General features: G+C 40.2%; 1 protein-coding gene across 38 annotated transcripts in view; it reads left to right on the top strand.

Moving 5' to 3' along the window:
• The window catches only part of CACNA1C (calcium voltage-gated channel subunit alpha1 C), a 522932-nt gene that overhangs the window by 112645 nt on the left and 388124 nt on the right, over nt 1–22163 (top strand). For all 38 annotated transcript variants that reach the window (XM_053405792.1, XM_053405794.1, XM_053405791.1 and 35 more), the window contains exons 2-3: nt 5814–6135; nt 10610–10715. In XM_053405792.1, coding sequence (XP_053261767.1) covers nt 5814–6135; nt 10610–10715 — 428 coding nt within the window. The remainder of the gene's footprint in view (nt 1–5813; nt 6136–10609; nt 10716–22163) is intronic.

Raw genomic sequence — 22163 nt, forward strand, 5'->3', positions numbered from 1 at the left:
ATAGAATTTTCAGGACATGTGACAGAGGAATTCTAAAGTAGGGCTGTTGGCAAGTTGTTTTCTCAGCTAGTGGCTGATTGGTATAACTAGGTAGGCCTTGTAATTTGAAAATTGTTCTTTTCAAGTACATGCTCTATTCCCTGCTGTGAAAAGTGTTTGCTAACACAGCTGAGGTGATGCTGTACGACCTCTAGAATATCCTTCCATTTTCTCTAGTCTTGTAAAGTCAGTGTGAACTTTATGTGGCCTTTTTATTGATTACGAAGTCTAACTAGGACTAGCACTGGACCTATGTGTTTATATTTGTTTGAATGTGAAATTTTAATTGACCATGATACACACACACAAAAATTTCAATTAAAAAAATCCAGATGCACAGGAAACTCAAGTTTTTTTTAATTAAAAACAATAGAAATACCAGATACACACAAGAAACATACATATACCCTTCACAATACTAATTACCACTCCCACTCACATTATTCTTCCCTTCTCGGGCATAAGGTTCAGACACACAAAAGTTGTTGGGTTTTTTTGGGAGGGAGTCAAAGTCATTGCTGGACATATGGCAACCCTGCATGAAGGTGAGGGGAAACACCTGGATAGCGAAGTTTGCTATATATGCTCCCTCCTTCATGATTTGGGATTCAGTTTTGTTGTTTGTAGCCAGTGGCCATTACAATACAATGTGAACACATACTGCACAGCTGCAAAACAGAAAAAAAGCATTGCATACACCAGAACAAAAACAAGTCTGCTGTTAATTTTGGACGCCTAATACAAGCTGCTCACATTGGTGTGTAAAGCCCTAAACTCTCTGCGGATCTTAACCCTGGGCAGGTCTGTAGGGATGGAGATGGTACTTGCTGGGACTGAAATGAGTTGGCTCTAACAAGTCATGCAAGGGAATTCAGAGGAGCACTTTCTTGCTCTGCTACCTAACTTCAAACATGCATTTTATGTGTAACGCGCAGAATCCAAACATTCCTGTTGTGAGAGATTGGCAGGGTGCCTTCTTCATACATCTTGCATTAAATTTGTTTGTGAGGAGGCATTGCTTTGCCTGATGAAAAACCCAATTATTCACACACACCCATTCTTACCTCTGTAATTAAGATGTTGTTTTCTAAAGCACTTTGAAATCTAATTACAAACTACATTCTGTAAATTAATAAATGGATGTAAATGTATGATCTACAAATCGTATTTGCACAATGAGAAGGATTTCTTTCCAACCGTTTGATAAATCGCCAGTTTTGATTTGCTTAATCTGAAGAATCATATAAGCTTAGCAAGTTGTAGTTTTGTGTTGGGTTTTTAAATAATTTCATGTAATTGGGTCTTTGTTAACTGAATAATCATACACGTTTTCAGTGATGTATTAGTCATAGCTATGCATGTGTGTGGTGCTTGGCTTCTGACCTTGAACAACACATGTCTAAAACTACCCATAGCATCTGTGGGTTGAGGGGTAGGTTTGTTCGTTTTTGTTGGGTGGTTTACCTTAATCCTCTTTGCAGAGAGTGTTCAATTTTGCTATGGCATTGATGCCTGCTTTGCATTATATAAAAACATATACAGTAAATTTCAACTGATTTGAGAAACATTCAAATAACTGGCTGCAAATTGGGTAGCAGTTAAACACAGAAAATTCCCAATGAAACCAATAGAACCTATGTGCATGTAATGTTGCACACGGTTTTGCCCATGAGAGATAGTTTTTGTTTTTGTTTTTAACTCTTACTTTACATTTTTACCCACCCTGAAACCTCCAACACCGATATCAGTAAAAGTAAGACAGGCTTAAAATTATTCTAGCCTGAAACAAGTGTGAGAAGAGCCAGGTGTGCCTTCCTCAGAAGGTACATTCCACAAGTTCAATGCCATGGCTGAAACGTACACTTCCGATACTTACTGTTAAAACAAATATTTATATCACTATTTACTTAACAAGAAAAAATAATTTGAGGATGCACAAAGAATATTATAGAACATTGGTTAACACTATATTGAATCTAAAAAATAGATATTATTCCAAGTTATTTACAAAGTTATTGTTTATCTTTCAATTGTTTCTAGACAGTATCAATGCCACTTTCATTAGCCGAGACACATTCTATAATTTCTTTATGCTTTTAATTTCTTCTTTATTCCATTTTTGTTTGAACATCTGGCATTTTCCATATTGATGCAATTTATATTTTTCCTAGTTTTAATATGTGTATTACCAGTTCAGCATCTTCAGTTACTAGTCCCATTATATAACTTATTAAAAAGGCCAAGTGTTCAAATGGAAATGATATCCATAGTTTCTTTTAGTAATTCTATACAGTTCTATGATATAACCATCAAAATAATTGCTGGATATGATTATCAAATGTTGGTGCTAAGATGCTACTATTTGATCACATGAATGTCATTCCGTATTAAAGTATTTCTCCATAAGCAATCTTCTTCCTACCGTTGTAAGTCTAAACCATTGCATCCAAATAGCAGTGGTAGCTTTAAATGCATTCAATACGAACTTCCTCTTTGCTGGACTAATGCTATGGTGAACTTTATTACACATAAAAAACTTTGCTCAAAGATTTGCTATGGATAACTAGTACTTCTACCTTGATGAGCTAGAAAACTAATACAGAATCTGCCTTTGTCTAGGAATAGGGGCAGCCAATGTGGTACCTTCCAGATGTTGTTGAAATCCAACTCCTATCAGCTCTAGCCAGCATGGTCAATGGTCAGGGATGATGGGAGCTGTAGTCAGGCAACATCTGGAGTATACCACAATGGCTACCAGTAGTCTAGTTCTGCCTGAATATTTAAAATGGAGTGCATGTGGTTTTTGTTATTCTGTTGGACTTTATTATAGGACATAGTAAAATATCTGAATGCACTGGCTACACTGATATATTTGGCTCCAAATTAACATGTCACAGCATGGTCTTTCATTTTTAATAGGGTTTCAAATGGAAACATGCTTAATGGATAAAGCTATCCAAGAATGAATGTTTATATTGAGTTAACACCCAGTGCTTGTACTAGGATAACAACCAAATGGACAAAGAATGTAATGGCCAACAGGCTTGGAGGAAAAGAGTCATGAACAAATGTGGGCATACAGAAGTGAGCAGCAACCAATATTTATTCACTCACTTAGCTGTTGATCATATAGAAGCCTATTTTGGCATATTGATATATAAATTAAATCATCATTATCTTTGTGGCAGCATCTCCTCACACACCTTTCTCCACACTTTTCTACTATTGGGTGGGCCTTCTGTTTGCTTCATTGCAGTACAACTAATATGGAAATTCCATTGGTCAAGCACAGCATGGTATGAAAAAACCCCCTTTAAATAAGCTCCCACATTTTTATTCATTTAGCTTGCTTTTAACATATATTTCCTATTGAGGTAGTTTTTATAATCTCCCCCCCCCCGTCTTCCCATTTTTTTAAATATTTATTTTGTTTTTAGCTAAATTGTTGGCTTTTGATAGCTAGCTGTAATGGTTGTATCGCTGGGGTGTGGGGAGGCAGGATTGAGGAATAAAACCTCTCATCTTCTCACCTCCATTTTTTCACTGAACACGTCAGGTCAGATTTTCTCTGCCACTCTATCTTGGTTTATAGTGTTTTTCAAATTGATCAAGTGCTAAAATAGGTTTAGCTTTTGGAGGACCAATATCTATGCTCCCCTTTGTGAACTTTCATATTTCCTAAGTAGGTCCAAATGAGCAGGTAGAAAGAACAGTGTCAAGTGGCTGGAGGTTGTAACAATTTAAGAGTATGCTAGGTTGATAGGCAGTTTACATGCAAGGGGTGAAGGACGTGGTGTTTAACTGTCAAATGAAAGGCTAAACTGAAGCAAATTTACTTATTTGGATATGTCATTTGCCTTGTAACACAAGCTCTCTTGGCGACAAAGGGCTTTTATTAAGTGTACTAGCAAAATACTACAATGACAATCAGGGTATGTGTGGAAGGCCTACAGAAGGCCCCCAGGGGCCACAGGCCACCCAATGTCAGGAGTGGGTTGGTTTAGCCCCATAGCTGCATAGCCCCAAGTGCAGTGGTCCCCCCCCCATACGAGCGTTTTAAAAGCGTTCACTCAGGGCCATCATTACGATGGAAGGAAAACAAGTAACTTGCTCTGGTGTATGAGATTCCCCACATTGCAACGACACAAAACTACCCTGTTCATTGCCAATTTTCATTCATTGCTCACAGCCTGTTTTTGTTACCTCTAAACTACTATTCCTATTTTGTTCATGTTTTGCTTTTTGGGGGTGTGGTGATACCTTGTTAATATCTTGTTACTGTAGCTTTTTGCAGCTGTCATTTTTCAGGGTTCAGCTTCCTCCCCTGGATCTCTAGAACTTAAATATTGGAGGGATGGTGCTGGATGCATTTTTGTCTCTAGAGCACTTGCACATGAGCACTAAGGCAGAATGCAGTGCATGGTCTGCCATTTCACGCGTTCAGCTGCTCAGTTAGATTTTGAATGGCAATCCCAGTCGCAGTGCCTCCCCACCACCATGGACTAATACTATGGTGAAGTGTGACAGTACAAACTCAGGAAAATAATGATCTGGATTAAAAATGGCCACAGTTTTACGGATTAAAGGTGTAGGTGTAATCAGTAGGGCTGGAACTGCTTCAGGCTCATGCCAAGGATTGTGGCGTCCCCAAGACGTTGATCTATTGAGTTAGCCGCCCTAAAGCCACCGCTGGAAGCCCTATGGTTCATCTGCCCCACACTTGACTTCTGGACAGGGACATCCACCGAGACCTCTCTAACGGGGCACCCAGAATACACCAGAAATTTAAAGTCACTGCCCTCCAGGAGGGGCCACAGATTGGTTCATTTGAAATTACCTTTGGGGGCAGGAAGACCACCCACCAAGATCTCTCTGACCAAGGGGAATTCCCTTCCAACAGCCAGCAAACATGTGTGCCCAGGCTGGTGGGGAAGCAAGCTGAGAGTGAGGGGCCGCAATTGTCACCCACTGGGAAACCGGTGAGCGGCCATTGGATTAGCATTAACCATACATTTTTTTTGTTTTTCTTCACTGACTTTTTTGTTAGCAATTATTTTTATTGTTTGAGATTTAACAAGCACTAAGCTGGTAGTGCTCAAAATACTAAACAACATGTGCCATTTCTCTCCTTCCCACCACTTACCCCAGCCACCCCCAGTCTTTATGTCCCTCCTCCCACCTAATCTCCCATGTGCCTCCTCCCATCTAATTACAAGCCAAACAGTAACAACATGAGCCAAAATAAAAGCCAAAATAAGAAATGAGGAGAAGGAATAAAAATGGAAGGGCAGCTTAGTTACCAGGCAAAGCTGTGCACCAGTCATCCTTGTATTCTGCACCTTGTCACTAAAGAGGGCTAGGAAATCTTGCCAGGTGTTGCAGATCTTTTCAAGGCTACCTTGCTTGACATAGTCCACCCCTTTCTTTTTTCCACATAGTTTTAATAAAAAACACTAACCCTGTTATGACTTGAGTGGGATACAGGTTATAGCAGAGTAATTGAATGCAGCATACGAAATAATAGAGCCTTCAACAATACATAAGTGCAGAAAGTTCAAGTGGTGATCTCCAGTAAACTTATTTCAAGCATGTCACTATTTTCAGCATTGGAGGGCATGTTTCTTGGTCGCACTACTAGGGTGTGACTGGATGTTGGTAACTGGCTATGATATGTGCATATACGAATCATTCTATTATGTTTATCAAAAATTTTGTCGCTGTTGCAAACTCTGTTCTATTCGTATATATTTAATCTTTGCTCCTCTTTCTCCTAGGTTCCAACTATGCGAGTCCCCGTCCAGCTCATGCCAACATGAATGCCAATGCAGCTGCAGGGCTTGCACCTGAGCATATCGCTACTCCAGGTGCAGCCCTTTCCTGGCAGGCTGCTATCGATGCTGCCAGGCAGGCCAAATTGATGGGTGCAGCCGGCAATGCAACAATATCCACCGCCAGCTCCACACAGAGGAAACGGCAGCAGTATGGGAAACAGAAAAAACAGGGTACCACCACAGCTACACGTCCTCCCCGGGCACTGCTGTGTCTAACACTGAAAAATCCCATCCGGAGGGCATGCATCAGTATTGTTGAATGGAAATATCCTTTTTGATGGAGTGATATGAGTCAGTATGCAAATGTGATTTACAAATATGACTAAGCATGTGCATAAGGTTGAAGGGAGCACTAGAAGGAACTACATGAGCAACAACATATGATTGGTCTCCGTCTAGATCAGCGGGGGTAGATCTTTTATGACCTTGGTCAATCTTCTGGGGGCTGCATGCTGGTGGTGGGTGTGACCCAAAGTGACTGTGACCAGCTCACCTAAACACTTGTGCATGCACGCGCGCACACACACAAACAGCACACAAGCCCTTCCTCTTCAGCTTATTTCTGCAGATAAGCTGAGTAAGGGGTGAATCACCTCCTCCATCCTCATCAAATGACCATTTTGATGAGGAAGGAATGGCCAATTTACACCCCCCCACCAGGGGTAGGAACAGAGGGGTTTAAACCCCAGTGGTGTGCCCACTTAGTTTTTTGCCAGGGCCCAAATTGGTGGGGTTTTGGTGGGGGGAGATGCATCGGGACCTAGGTCTAGACTCTTAAAGCATAAGGACGCCTACTTGTGGCAACATGAAATTGCTGCAGAATGCAGGAGCATTCATGGGCCGTCCTATGCACAAAATGGATGGTTTTTGGATTCTGTGTAAATTATGTTGATGGGTACCAATAGATCCATTGTCTATAATCTTTCAACAATTAAATATTGGTTCTAGACCTGAAAAATAAACCCAATTTCAAATGGCCAAGTATTCAAGAACCCAAGCCTTTAAAATCCACTTGGATTTTTTCCCCTTAATCCAGATTTTCTGATGCAGCCATGGTTTTACCTTGACCTATATTGCTCAGTTGTGCAACTTTTATTTGGCAAAGTCCATGTAGAATAGGCTGATAGTAATAGGAAGGTGTAGGTTGCAGTCTGAAGTACATTCACTTGGGAGCGGGGTCCATTACAAGTAGAAGTATTTAAGATTATTACACTAAAACACCATCTTGCAACTGGCTACTATTACAGCTGATCTGGTAGCAGGACCTGATGGCAATGATGCTAAGTATTTGGTGATGGTGGCTTTTTAAAAAAATGCTTGGTCTATGAATCTTGGAATGCATGTTGGAGAAAGTGCCCTGCCCTTCTCTCCTCCCTCCCTTCTCTTGTATGCTGGCATTGGCACTTCATTTGTGACTTGTGTTAAGACAGACATTTTCATTACATTCAAACTGGGAAAGTCTAGTTTGATATCAGATAATAAGCCAGGATGTAATCCACTTTGGACATAACAAGTCAGGAATAAAATGCCAAAGCTGGCACACAAAGCTGGGCTTAAACACACAGATTCTGGCACTGTTCTATCTAATTTGGGCCTGAGATTAAATCTCTGGTGCACAGACTGTTCCCAATGAAACTTCGAGGAGCAAACAGAAAGATGGATTTAAAAAACCCAAAGTACCATAATCTTAAGAAAAATATTATCAAAGTACCATAATCTTATTAGATGCTGCGAAATCAACTTTTGCTTTCAGGATTTTGGGTGAAGATAAAAATGGGTCAAGAAAGGGTTCACAGATATTCTCCATCAACTCATTTTTTCCCCTGTTTTTCAGGTGATAGTTTTTTAATCCTCTCAAGCAGTTTTATTTGTTATCCTTCCCAACATAGACACTCAAAACCATGACGGATGGCTAATTTGGGATGGGTAGTGGGATGGTGGCGGCAAACCTATATTGGTTACTTGCTTGGCACCTTGCCAACCATACATATTTAGGCAGAGCCCACAAGGGGAGGCCTGATATAAAGTATGAAATCAGAGCTGGTTGAACAGATTGATGTGTTGTAAAGTAAGAGGCTGAAAATGACCGAGCAATGTAGTCATCTCTTGAGAGATAATGGTCTTACTGAAAACACATAACAAATAAACAGTTGAAATCCTCTCAATGACTCACCTCAAATACCAGGTTCCTGAGCAGAGCACATACTTATGGCCACTATGGACTTGTTGCTGAAAAACAGCATCTCTTTGGTGAGTCCACCAACTCCACTTATGTAACAACATATTGGCCTAGTTTGTAAATAATGCTACGCTATGGTTAACATTAACCATAGTTAATGCTAACCATAGTTAACACACGATAATGGAAGCTAGTGTGTCTGGCAGACCATAATGTGAACCTTGGCTTGTTGCATTCTTGTCCTCCCCCTGTTAAAGGAAACACAAGCCAGGAATTGCTGTTCTTCACTTGCAGCTCTGTAGCTTTTGGGCTGTGGCAGCTCTTTAACCATAATTAAGGATAAGGTCTGGGCTTGCACATAAAGTTAAGTAATAGTTAATATTAGCTAAGGTTTAGAAACGAACTACAAACCTTGGTTAATGAGCAGTCTATAACCATAGTTAATAACCAGTGGTTTAGTTTTATGTTCAAACAGGGCTATTCTAATGTTCTTAATGTGTCTTGATAATTCAAAACATTGGTAAGCAACATAGTTTGTGCTAAGGTGCACCTTTTTTGGGGGAAAGGATAACATTTAATGCACAAAACTGGGACTCTTCTGCAGACTAATACATTTTCTACTGAAAGAAGAGAGGAGAGGGGGAAACATGTTGCTATAATCATTTCGCATACTGAAAATACAGTTTCAGCCTATTTCTGTTGCACACCCAAGAGGATGTGAATGCAAGAAAAGCCCTGCTGGATCAGAACAAAAGGCCCATGAGGTTCCCACATTAGCCAACTAGGTGCTTTTGGGAAGCCCGCAAGCAGGACAATGAGGGACAACAGCTCTCTCCAGCTGTTATTGCCCTATATACCAAGTCTTGGTATAAAACTAATGTGAAACTGCACTAAAAAGCTCCATTAAATAGAGCTTAATATATCTTAATTAATGGTTTTCAAGCCAGGTCATAATGAAACATTTCAGCTGTGCATAACAAATTCTCCTACCTCTGACCATTCACTCTCTTACCTTCCATAATTTGTACTAAAAGGAAACCTACAAAACTTTAAAAGTTGTGCGTATGAGAAATTAAAAGAGATTATGAACTCTTGTGTCTTTACAATAGCTTATACAGGTCAACATAAAATTGTAAACAGGGCATTAGCTGTCAGAAACAACGAGGACAAAATGTGCATCTGTAACCAGATGCTAATTGCTTTCTCTATAGTTGAGAATGACCTACTTTTCAATATTTCAGTCTGATCATGAACTATCCAGCACAAATTAAAACTTGCATAGTCATATGCAAGGAGGGGTCTATTTTTTGTTTCTTATTCTTTGTGGGCAGCAAGGCAACAATTGCCTTGGCTGACCAATAGAGTCCCTTTCTAAGGCTTAATCCATATAGGTAAACGATGGCCTAAAAACACAACAACATGGGGTCAGCTACACATGGAAAGCCTCCATATGCAATGACACTAATTCCCCCTCGCAGGGGTGGATGAAGGGGGGTGCGGTGGGTGCAGGTCGCCCTGGGTGTCACCACTGTCCTGCAAAAACCTTACCTTCTACTGACACATAGCATTCTTAGGAAAAGTTTTTGCAAATTGGGTGTCTTCATGTGGTTCCTTTATTTGCCCAATAGAATAATCACAGGGAACAACTTAGGAGGAAATGAGAGTACAGTCCTATTAGACCTCTGTGCTGTCCATCAGCTCAGCAAGAGTGTGGGTGTACTGATATTGATATTAGGGGGAACCAATAATAAATGAGGTTTCAGTCATTTTCTGCCCAACCCAATTAAGGTGAAAAACTGATGATGGGGAATTCACTTTGAGAACAGTTAAGTGGTGAAATGTATTCTGAACAAATACATGCATTTTCAAATAGACACCACTGTTTGGCATATTTCTGGTATGAAAGTATGCAAAATAAGCCACAACTTATTTTAATAATGCCCTTTAACAACCTTGTGTTATACACACACACACACACCCTCAGAGATTAGAATGAAGAGACGCTGAATGTTAAAAATAATGTTAAAAATAAACTCTTACATAACTTTTAAACCCCTTGTGCTTCTTTGAATACTGCTCTCTTAAATTTCTTTTCAAAAGCTGGCAAAAGAGGGTTGAAAAATGCTGAACCATCGTGTATTAAGATTTGGGAGATATTTTCTTAAATGACAGCAATACAGTAATAGGCAGTTTGCAGCTGTATTGCAAATGCAATAAGAAAGACAGAGAATTTGGTGGGCTGTCTGTCAAATAACAGCACAGCCTGAGAGGGTAAAATAAACTTGAAATTAAATCTAAATAAAGAAAAAAAACTTTTAAGAAATCTATGTTTACTCTGGCACGCGACTGGCCTACTGTGCTTTTGACATATTAGGAAGAAACTTGGCTGGGAGGGTTGAAAAGCACTTTAAAAGGCATATGTTTCTTTTCAAAATACAAGGGATTAGGAATGCCTTCATTAAACAGAATTCTTTGAAATCCTTCCCCCTCTTCCAATATAATGTATGCATGTATATATATATATATTTAAAAATCAACCTTCCTTAACTCCATTCCTCAGACCATTTGAAATTATTATTTTACTGACTATTTTTGCCAATTGTGTGGCCTTAGCTATCTATATCCCCTTTCCAGAAGATGATTCCAATGCTACTAATTCCAATCTGGTAAGTCCTTTACTTTCACCATTATTTGTTGTTACACCTTTTACTACTTACTTATAGGTAGGTTGTTTGAAACTCAGCACAGTGGCTTTTAGGAAGTCCGGAGAAAAAAATCACATGGTCACATCAGATGGCAGCCAAGATGTTTGGGTTTCATGGCTTTAGGCTGGCACTTGTTTTATCAGGATTACTTCTAGGGGGGAAAACGTGGGCATTATCAGCACTGCATATGGATATCAGTTTTATACCTCTTCCCCCAAAGAATCATGGGAACTGCAGATTGGTGGAATGTTGAACATTCTGCTAGAACAAAGGTAGCCAATGTCGTGCCCTACAGATGCTCTTGGACTGTAGCTCCCATCATCCCCAACTGGCATGGCCAAGGATCTGGAATGAAGATAGGACACCTCACTGACTACCTAGTGCTAGAAAATCCCATTCCCATTCCCTCCAGTTACAATTCCCAGGCTTTCCCAATAAGAAGGAATGGTAGTTAAACTGGTTTAAGTCTGTAGTGCAGATAATGCCTTGAGTTTTTTGAATTTATAGTTATGACTTTTTGCTGTTGGCTTTCCCCCCCCCCTTTTGTTAACAAAATGCCAGAGTATATTGTGAAAGTGATATCTATCTATCTATCTATCTATCTATCTATCTATCATCTATCTATCATCTATCTATCTATCTATCTATCTATCTATCATCTTAGTAGGTGTTAATTGTTTCATTCCTGAGCTTTTTCTGCTGTGTCTGTTTTATGAAGGGATATTATTTAATTGATCAAGCCTTCCTTTTGGGTGATGAACAGTTTCAGGGCTATGTTCTAGGGCACCTTGGCAGGTGTTCTCATTATAAATTTGCCCTTTGAAAGATGGTGACTTTTTTCTATTCTTGCCTGGAATGATTAGTGTTTCTACTAAACGCAAATGGCAATGCCTGTGTTTCAGCATAAGCTTGTCTGGTGCTGGGGTGTGGGGCAGGGGGGGAGAAAGGGAAATGTGTTTATATTTGGCTTAGCATGAAGTCATAGCAAATATATGAAAGAAACAAAACTTAGAGTTGGACAAATGGAATGCAATCCATAACAACAGGACAAGCTATTTCCCCTGTTCTTTCCTGAGAGGTTGACTGAGCTCAGAACTCCCAGAGCTGTGAATGGGAAAGCCTGAAAGCCTGAGTCTGCATTCATTCCAGTATTCAGAATTAACCAATTGAGTTTTTTGAAAGACCAGAATGTGGCTATTCTTTTACTTGCCCCCAAAGAAGAATCACTGGCATGAAAGAGGGGGGGTTGTGTGTGGAATGAAAACTTGCAGAGGGATGGAGCTGGAAAAATAATAATTGCCTTTCCAAAACAGAGACAGATGAGCATGTATAACCATTCTTCAGGCCTCGGCCACCATGATGAAGTATTTTCATGAAGCAGCTTTGAGTGTGTGGAAGGAAAAACAAAGGCTTTGGAATGCATCTTTGGGGGAATTATTGCCTAGCAAGTTGTAAGTTTTTCTTTGTTGCTTTGCAGTTTGATAGAGAGAAAACTGGGGCTGGTTTGGAATCCTTTTTAGAGATTTGAAGGGTTTTACCGTCAGGTGAAGCATGTGCAGGAAAGATGTTAGTGAACTGGTGCATCTGACATGTTGCTGTTTTCCACCTACAAAAGTGAAAGGCTGGAACTGAGGTATAGGCTATTTAGAAGTGATGTTGGTGTAGATATTTGCTCCTGACAATAAACCCAGTATTAAACACACACATACAGCACAATGTTATAGAAATGGGATTCCTCCAGGCAAGTACTAAAGAAAAGCAATAATCTGTTGAATTGGTGGTGCATGACTTTTGTGTATTTTGATTTCTATACCAATATTTAGGTTGGATATGCAGATAATTCATAACTGACAAAATATATTTGTACCTAGACTGCATATGCAGATAGCTGGTAGCAATACATTTTTATGCTGATGGGTTTGTCATGGGCAATAATTTATCTCACTAAAAGTTGGTAGTTGTGGGTAAGTTAATGTACATGGTGCTATTTAGAGTATCATAAGCAAAACCACAAGTCCCTGCCCCAAGAAGCTTACAGTGTAATTTCAACAAAGACAACAGAGGGAATCAGAGGGAGAAAAAGCAGACTGAGTTAAATGTAACAGGGGAACATGCCTTTTGCCAGGCAGTAATGCATTTGATACTGACTTAAATTTCCAAGGGATTAAAATATTTTTCCAGCCCTGACAAATGGTCTGTCTGTCTGTCTGTCTGTCTGTGTGGAATTGCATTGACTTATTCATTCTTAAGATTTGTACACTTGTCAAAGTTTTGTGGCATCCATCCTGTTGTAATTTAGCCTTGCCCTCAGATCTGTTGCCTTGTTATAGCAGAGAGAGGCTGCAGTTGCTTTCTACTAGAGCTCTAGTTAGCTGAGTATCAAAGTGATTAGTTTGTTTTTGGAAAACATTGGATGAGACGGTGGGTTGAGATAGAAAAGGCTGCTTCAGAAAACAGCACATCCTGCAGAGATGGAAATCGGATGCACTTAGAAAAGAGAGCCATTTTATTGGAGAAAATTGCCTCCAGCCATTACGAAATGCAGCAAGTTGTGCTTGCTACAACAACCAAGGGGCAAAATAGTATGGCTCCAATCTAGATCTGTAGATTTATGCGTGTAAGAGGACTTTTTCATTTCTCTTCTAAACAGCAGCAACCCTGTTTTGTGTCTCACAGTATCACAAGTCCTTTTTAAGGGGTTGCTTGCAGTACAGGACAGAAAAGAATGGGGAAAACCTGCTGTGCACTGGTAAGCCAAACAGAAACTAGCTTAGCATGTTATCTGAACCCGGACTTATGATTAAGTTCTCTTCTTACTTACCAGAAGCCAAGGTTTTTCTTGGCAGTCAGAGATGAGTTCAGGATCACAGACAAACCACAGTTAAGCAAAACAAACTATGCCTTCATGTTGCATGCAAAACAGGCCTATGACACTAATAGAGCTACCACTGTATCAGAATAACAATGCAGTTTTTAAAAAATCAGATTTTTAAAGTATGAGCGCTCCCGCATTTCTACCCAAAGAACAATCTTTCCAGATGAAGAAGTTACTTGTGCAGTTCACTTCCCTGCCTTTGAAAGCAATGCTCTTAAATTTATAAAGCTCCTCAGCAAGGCATTCTTCCCCTATCATCTACAATCCTTTACTGTGGGTCATTTGGTATAGCTCTGAGAGAGTCTTGTAGAAGGACTCAGAACCATCCTCTGTTTGAAGATGCTCTTTAGCTAAGTCCTAATTAGCATGAATCATTTCTTGTCTTGATATCTTCTATAGCCAGTTGGGTGGGTGGTGGGTTGTTGGGGGTTTTTTGAGAAGAGGGAGAGGAAGGTGGAGTTGGTCCAGCTCTGGAAAACCAGATTTGTCCAGCTGCTCAGGGGAAGCCTTCACTTGGGTAACAATAACAAGTCTGGCTTCACATTCACTTTGTAATTTAATTCTGAAAGGAGGAAAAAGGAGTTGCCATAGCAACTTCTACCGTCCTGATTTCCAGAGACATGGAGAACCTTCTTCAAGAAGCGCATTATCCAATATATGATGTGTAATGCTTTTTTTCTTTTCTTTTAAGGTTTGAAGGAGAAAAATATGTGTTTATAAGCTGATAACATGCCTCTTGGATTCTGAAACTCAGCCAGCAGAATGTGGAATAAAAAATTGTGCAGGATTTTAAAATAATGAGAGCCACTGTAGGGTAATGCAGAGTCAGTGTGGTACAGCAAGGGTACAGACTTAGAACTTGGGAGACATGGGTTTAATCCTCTGTTTAGCTATGGCCTATGGCTACTCACTATCTCTTAGCCTTCAACCAAAAAGATCAAGGGGCTGAGGCAAAATGGTACCCGCTGGTTATTGCTAAGAATTTATTTGCACAGAAAGCTGCTGTTAAAATGAGTCAGATCTTTGGTCCATGTAGCTCAGTACACTGGCTGGAAGCAGCTCTCCTGAATTTCTGAAAGGGATATTTCCCCGACATTACTGCAGATCCTGAGGATTGAATCTGGTCTGAAGATGCATTCCATGTGCTCTGTCATTGAGCTTCAGCTCCACTGAATCGGGCACATCAGCCAAAACATTTCCCCTAGTCCTAACTTGGAAATCAAGAATTGTTTATCCATTGCCTCAATTTCAGCTGTGTTTCTTAAAACACTTACAGGAGTCTCAGTGCCATAAGTGAAATTACTCTGAAGCAACTTATTTATGGCTTATGGCCTTTGATGGCAATCATGCTGTCCTGCGAGGTTATCCATTAACTTCAGTAAGGGCAAGGTCAATCCCTTCTTGTCCTTTTGTAACAGAAATTTGAAAGCAGCCGTTTCTGCCGTCTTTATATCTGTTTCATCCCCACTAAAAACCTATTATGCACACAAATGGAAGGGGATTTTATTAAACACAGAGCCATTTTGGAACTAATGAACTCCACTGAGGCTTTGGCGAAATTGCAGAAATGAAGAAAGCTTGCACACATGTGTGTGACCTTGTACAAAGAACAGTGATGCACATTCTCTTGATGTAGCTGGGAAAATTGGAGCTAGTTTGAAGGGAATTGAAGCCAGCCTTGCAAGAGAGGGCCATAATTGATATGGAGTCTTTCTACTTGTTTTCCCTGCAATTATGTGTTAAAAACAGAGATAATGTGCCTCCACAATAATGGAACTATAGCAGCCTAAGATAGGAAGTTGAGAGGGAAATGCTTCTGTCTCGTCTGAGTGACATTCACAAAATGGCTTGAGCCTGGTCAGTGTCACACCATGTTGATAACATAATGAGGTTAGGACACATCTTGAAGCATACTGTTAGGTTGATTGTTTATGCCTTTTGAGGCAGGAGGGAAATTCCTACTGCTGTTTGAATAGCTCGACCTTCCTTTCCTTCCCGTAGCAATAGCAGAAAAACCATCTGTTTGCAAAACTTGAATTTGAAATGTCATATTCTGCATTCACATTTGTACATCTTTACAGGTGGATGAGAGTTACTTCTTTTCATTCATTCTCTGAAAATTGAACTGTGCTTTCTGAAGCAAGGAAGATGGAATTGTTATGTCTCTGCGAAAGACTGTGCTTACTTGCTTCCCATCTCTGGATGCCTATGAGAGAGAGAGCATAACTGTCTGTCTGGCTTGGTAACTAGTGATTAGTTTTGTGGCCAGCTGAAAAGGTGCCTGGTCCACATTGGCAAAGAAGGAGTGGATTTTGGTGTTACATTAATATATAGCAAAATCTATGAACTGGCAAAGACATGGCATTTAATTCAGAATTTATAACAAACATGATTACATTACATCTTACTCAGCATTTTCATCATTTTAACTCCCCCCCCCCCCTATTCTTTTGCAAACTGCTTTATCTGTGTTACAAGCCAAACATAGATGTAGAGGATTTAATGGTGATGAGTTATTCAGAGGGACTTTAGTGGCTCTTTTAATGTAGTCTTAAAGCCTAAATAATTATAGTAAACCAACAATTATGCCACATGCATATATTAGCAAGGAGTGAGGAATTGGTTCAGCAAAGTGAATATCTTAGCCATTGGCCACTTGGGAATAGAAAGGTTGTTTTAAAAATATATTATAATAAATATACCCTGAGAGGCTCTGGGAAAGAACTAGGCACTGTGAACTTCTGGAAGTTGATCTGGTCCTGCAGTCTTAGGATATATATGCATTGCCTTAATTTCACATGATCTGGCACTCGTGATAGCGTGACAGAGCACTGCCCTCCATCTTGTTACTGGTACTGGTTTGCTTTCTCTCTTCTGGGTGTTGTCTGCTGTTATTGATTAAAACAGCAAGAACAATACAGTGCAATTTTTAAAACATAATTCTGTCAAAGGCTGCAACTGTGGAAGCTTTTATTATCCTTCATCTCTTTCCCACATGCTCCTCCTCATTGGTAAAATCAAGACACATTCCCAGAAAGTAAAGAGCATGAGATTTAAAATAAAAAATAAAAAGGGTGGTGGGATATTCCAGAAAGGTACAAATGGAAAACATACTTGGATGTAAAGACAACATAATCCATAATATGGTTTGTCCTGTCATTACCTTTCAGGATGGAAAGGTAAGGATCAGACCGCCAGCTTGTGGGTTATCCTATCCTCATATCCACATAAGTTTTCCATACCTGAGCAATTGAAAGGCTTAGTGTTATGTGAATGCCTATCACCATATGCTCAAAAAATGGCATTTGATAGTGCATATAAAGCCAATTCACGAATTAACAGGAGTAGAAGCAAGTAGATACAAAAGTGACATTGCATTCTTGACCTCAGAGCTTCTTTCTGTGTTGAAGTATAAAGTAAGAATGTTCTACTAGTAGGCAACGTCTTTTCTGCCCAGCCTTGACTTGAGAATCTGAATGATGCTATAAGGGGACATCTAGCAACAAATTTATCTAGTGTACTTTTAGGACCAACCCTACATTTGTAAGTTGTTTCATATTGCTTTTCACATTTTATTTTCGATTGTTGTATCTATGTTTCTAGAATTTTAATTTATGTACATGTACATGCTGAGCCTATCCAACTTTGGACTCTGATGCGTTACAACCTGACCCCACACAGCAGGTATACAACTCAGATGTGGTATCTGGGTCACTTCTTGTGGTTGCTGAACTTAATGCTTCTGATTGTAGCTTTCTGTTCCCTCCAACTGCGATGTCAACACCTTTTGCCACATGGACTATATTTGGCATTTGCAAGGTCCAGATGCCTGATTCCTACTGTGTGCGTTTTCCAACTACAGCATTTCTGTGATTCCCCAGTTAGTTGTGTTGGCACCTCTGCAGCTGCTTTTTGATCTGCCTTGTTAAACTTGCACTGATGGAAAACGTTGGGATTTTGGAAGATTTCCTGCCTGGCTGCCACTAGCTCAGTGGCTGCAAGGCTTGCATGCAGGAGGGTGGAGGGAGCTGAAGTGGAGACCATCTGTGTGTGATAGTCTTTATCTGATGTGCCAAAATTGCAATCCTGATTTTTTTTAACTGTTACTTTACCTAATGAAAGCTTGGCGGGTTTGTAGTTACAGTACTTTCAGACCTGATACAATGAGAGGTGCATTTCAACTTAGCTTTTGTAGTCATATTATAAGATCTTAAGTCATTTTATTTATAGGATTAAATATTACATGTTGGATTTTTCAGCTGTTATGATAATAAGCAATAAGTCATTGCACTTTATCGGGAATGAATCATGTTGTGCAAAACGACTTGTAAAAGGTGCAACATTTTCTTTTATGCACCATTTGTTACTTGACACCATTCTTCCCCCAATTACCATTATGTTATATTTTATTTTTCTTATATGTTCTTTGTCTTTTCCTATTTCTGTCTTTGTACATTTCAGCCTGCAGACACATTGGTCTGTACCCTGCATGTTTGCAGGGCACAGATAGTCTCTGTCCATGCAATGTGTGGTATAGTATACTGTGGACAGGCATACTAGACAATGTATAGGCTTTGTGCACAAGATGCAATCAATGCATAGTGTTTGAATAAGCATAATACATAATTGTGGTATTCTCCACAAGATCACAACCATCAGGATGTTCTCAGCCCTCTCCTACACCAGTGCGCAGGGCTTGGACCCAACTCACAGTGCTGGCCCACCCATGAAGCAAGATGAGGCGACCACTTGAGGCACCAGGTTCCACAGGGGCAGCAGATCCTGCCTCCAAGGAATGCATCATCCATTGCTACCATGGTGGGGGCTGCCCTCTGCATCCTGGGCTCTGCATCCACCTGGCATGATTGAGAGCAGGCTGGTTTTACCCCTGCGATGACCTTTAATTTACACTTCAGCTGTCTAATGAGGCTCATTTGATTCCCCCTCCCTTGTTCCTGATTTGGACCTTTACTCCTCTCTTGTTCCTGATGTAGAACTTCACTCACCCCTTCTTTCCCAGCAGGGAGAGGGGCATTTTGAGGTTTGCCTCAGGTGCTAAAATGTTTTGGGTCACCCCTGCCAACTCATCATAAAGAAGCATAGTCTTTTCTTCCCTCCTCAGTCTTACAAACCATCTTTTGAGATTTTTTTCTACTTTCCTTCATCTTTTTTCCTTCTCTCCACCACTGTTGCTTATAAAGCATAAACATGCTTGCTTTTGTACATCTGAGCATGATGTCATACCAGCCGGCATGGGCATAGAGGCAAATTGCCTCAGTGTCCCTTCCAGCCTCATCACAATAATAATATATATTTTATATCACTGCACCACTAACATTTAAAATATGTCAAAGAACATTCAGTGAACATAAAGCTTACCAAAGGCTTGTTAATATTCCCAAGCAGCCTTAAAGCCTTAGTTTCTCTCCTCACACCATACACCTTTTATACTCAAAAGGCCAGAAACTGGCATTCAGTTCTGGCAGTTTTTGCTCCCATATGAAGTATCCAAAGGGTGGGGCATAACAAATGAAAGCAGACATCTACTGATGGCAAACATAGTTTCTCTCTTTCCCCTTTTTATAGTGACCTCTTATGTGCATAGTCATCAGGACTGGAAGAAAATATTGAGTGGACATGTGAAAAAAATCCTAGAAAATACTCTATGAAAAAGGAAACTGAGTGGATAAATTCTGTTTTTATGCTTACAGTTTAAAACTGTAGTTGTCTGACTAAAAATTGCTCCTAGTCTCATGGCAAGTTCAATGTACATTATAACTGCTACATGACCAGGCAATCATCTGATTGCTCTACTGCATTGCCAGATTGATTTTCAGCCCACAATGAAGTGTTGTACACAAGGTCTGAAAATCAATTTTGATGTATAGTATACAAAACAGGCAACTGCTTGGTTGTGATGCAGTTCATATTGAATTCAGTGCATAAGACTAGTGTAGTTTTCAGGCTTGTGAATAGATCTTCTTACTCAGGAATTTATTTATTTTTTACTTAGAGTGGCTGGTGAGCTACAATAATTTGAGCAGCTACTAAAGGCTACAGAGCTGGAAAGGAATAGTTACAAACCTGTCCAGCAGTATCCACACTGTAGGACTGAGGGGTTTTGGTTATTTTGGCATAGTGTGAAACAGAGAGGAAAAAAGCAATGGAGGCTACTCTATTATGGTGAGTGGAGCACTGCCTCTCCAATCTCAGACTGCCCTCAGCCAGACTTCACCTCCGTCCAACCAGTCAAAAGAGTGGCAGTGGTTGTCAGATTCCTCTTCCTTGATCTCAGTGTCACCCTTATAGAACTCAGTGGGGAGGAGGATGGGAACAAAATTAGAATTAGTTGACTCTGGTTTCATTTACTTGAATTCACTGCCTTCAATTTTTCCAGTCCCAATGGGCATCAACTACCACTGGGAGCAAGTACTTGGTGATTGTCTAGCTGGGTGATTCCTTGGTTATCAGTCTTCATTGCAGATGAGTGGGTAAAATACTCTTAAGATGCATACCCAAGTTCACCAGATAGATTAATTCATTCTGCTAGCTCATTTGCAAAGCAAAGCAGGGTCTGGCATGGTTTCAAATTGGATGGGGGAACCATGTGTTGAGATTCCTGCATGGCAGGGGGTTGGACTAGCTGACTCTCGGGGTTCCTTCCAACTCTACAATTCTATGTTTCTATAATACCCTTCACCAACTTTGCTGTGCTCGCAAAGCTTAGCACTTCCACCTTCTTCCAATGAACATTTATGGCTGAAGTGGGGATCCTAATCTTCATTACGATCATAAACAAAGGAAGTGGTTTTTCGGAATTCAGTAACACTGAGTAGAATTATAAGGTTTTGAGTATAGGACTTGGAAAAGTGGCACATCCTACCCTCTCAAACCCACCATGGAGTAGTTACATCCCCAGTTCTTTGAGAAAAATGTATTTCCTTATGGATAAAGGTAAAGGTAAAGGTAACCCTGACCATTAGGTCCAGTTGCGGACGACTCTGGCGTTGCACACTCATCTCGCTCTATAAGCTGAGGGAGCCGGCGTATGTCCGCAGACAGCTTCCGGGTCTAGTGGCCAGCATGACTAAGCCGCTTCTGGCAAACCAGAGCAGCGCATGGAAATGCCGTTTACCTTCCCGCTGGAGCGGTACCTATTGATCTACTTGCACTTGATGTGCTTTTGAACTGCTAGGTGGGCAGGAGCTGGGACTGAACAATGGGAGCTCACCCCGTTGTGGGGATTCAAACTGCCGACCTTCTGATCAGCAAGCCCTAGGCTCTGTGGTTTAGACCACAGCACCACCCATGTCCCTTCCTTATGGATACCTTATTCTAAAAAGCAGCTCTTGACCTCATCATAGCTACAGCCTAGGAAAGCAATCCTGTTTTAAGAAAGCAGCAAGTCATGCTCAACCATTCTAGGAGATGCCAGGGATTGAAACTGGAACCTTTTGCATGCACAGAATATGCTCAGCATTGAGTGACACTTGTTCCTTAATTCAAACAACTGATTTGTAAAATATCAAGTACCTTATTAACGGCATATGTTAAAGATTGAACCTTGGAACAAAATACAATAGTTTATGGTAGAATATCCTTTGACAGCTGTGGAAATACAGCAGCAGTTGCACTAGGGTAAATTCACTGTGCACTGACAATTCCTTTTAGAAATGTTTACCTTTTACTTTTGGATGAAAATGTTGCCTTGAAAAGGGATACCACAGAGCTATTGAAGCCACTTGCATGGAAGGAGTGTTTGCCGTTTGCATTCAGGCTGCCATGGCTGAAAAGCAACCCATGTTTCTTTATCTGCTCTATTCATATTATTACAAGCCCTTCTTGGAACCAGGTGGAGATGACATTGTCAGGTCGTGGTGTGAATTTGGAAGAGCATGTTTCAGTCAGTGGGTGGGTTTTATTGTGGCTGATCCCCTACCAATCCCCCACCAGCACTCAAACCTGAGCTAACATGGTTGTCTGACCATGACCATTAGTGTGTGCGGGATGCAAAGAGGGGTTTTGTTGAACAAATTCTTGTAGTACCATGAAACCCATCCTCAAAAGAATAACCATTCCAGGAATGGATACTAAATCAATGGGTCTTTCCAGTGCTAGATGCTCTAAATCATATTACCACCCACCCACAATATGCACATTAATGTTTTCATTGTGCGTAGATTGGTATATTTGTTTATTAGCATTAATTTAATATATTGATCACCTATTTACAGGGAAAACCCCTATACTCAAGATATAATGTAGTATACTATAGTACTATTTATTGTATTTGTTTAACTTTTAAATTGTGAACTATCCAGGGGACGTGATTGATGGGTGATATGGAAATGCCTAAATAAATGAATAAATTCACAATAACAAATGTATGCAAAGAAAATAGAAAAACAAATGCAAGATTTAAACCATTGCATAACACGAGCAAATTAGCAAGCAGCAACAGCAATAAAATAATAAAATAATCCAGATGGTAGGAAAACTTGAAGAAAAACAATAGAATTGAGATCTTCCTTTCC

The sequence above is a fragment of the Podarcis raffonei genome, chromosome 10, assembly GCF_027172205.1.
Source record: "Podarcis raffonei isolate rPodRaf1 chromosome 10, rPodRaf1.pri, whole genome shotgun sequence".
Taxonomy (NCBI): domain Eukaryota; kingdom Metazoa; phylum Chordata; class Lepidosauria; order Squamata; family Lacertidae; genus Podarcis; species Podarcis raffonei.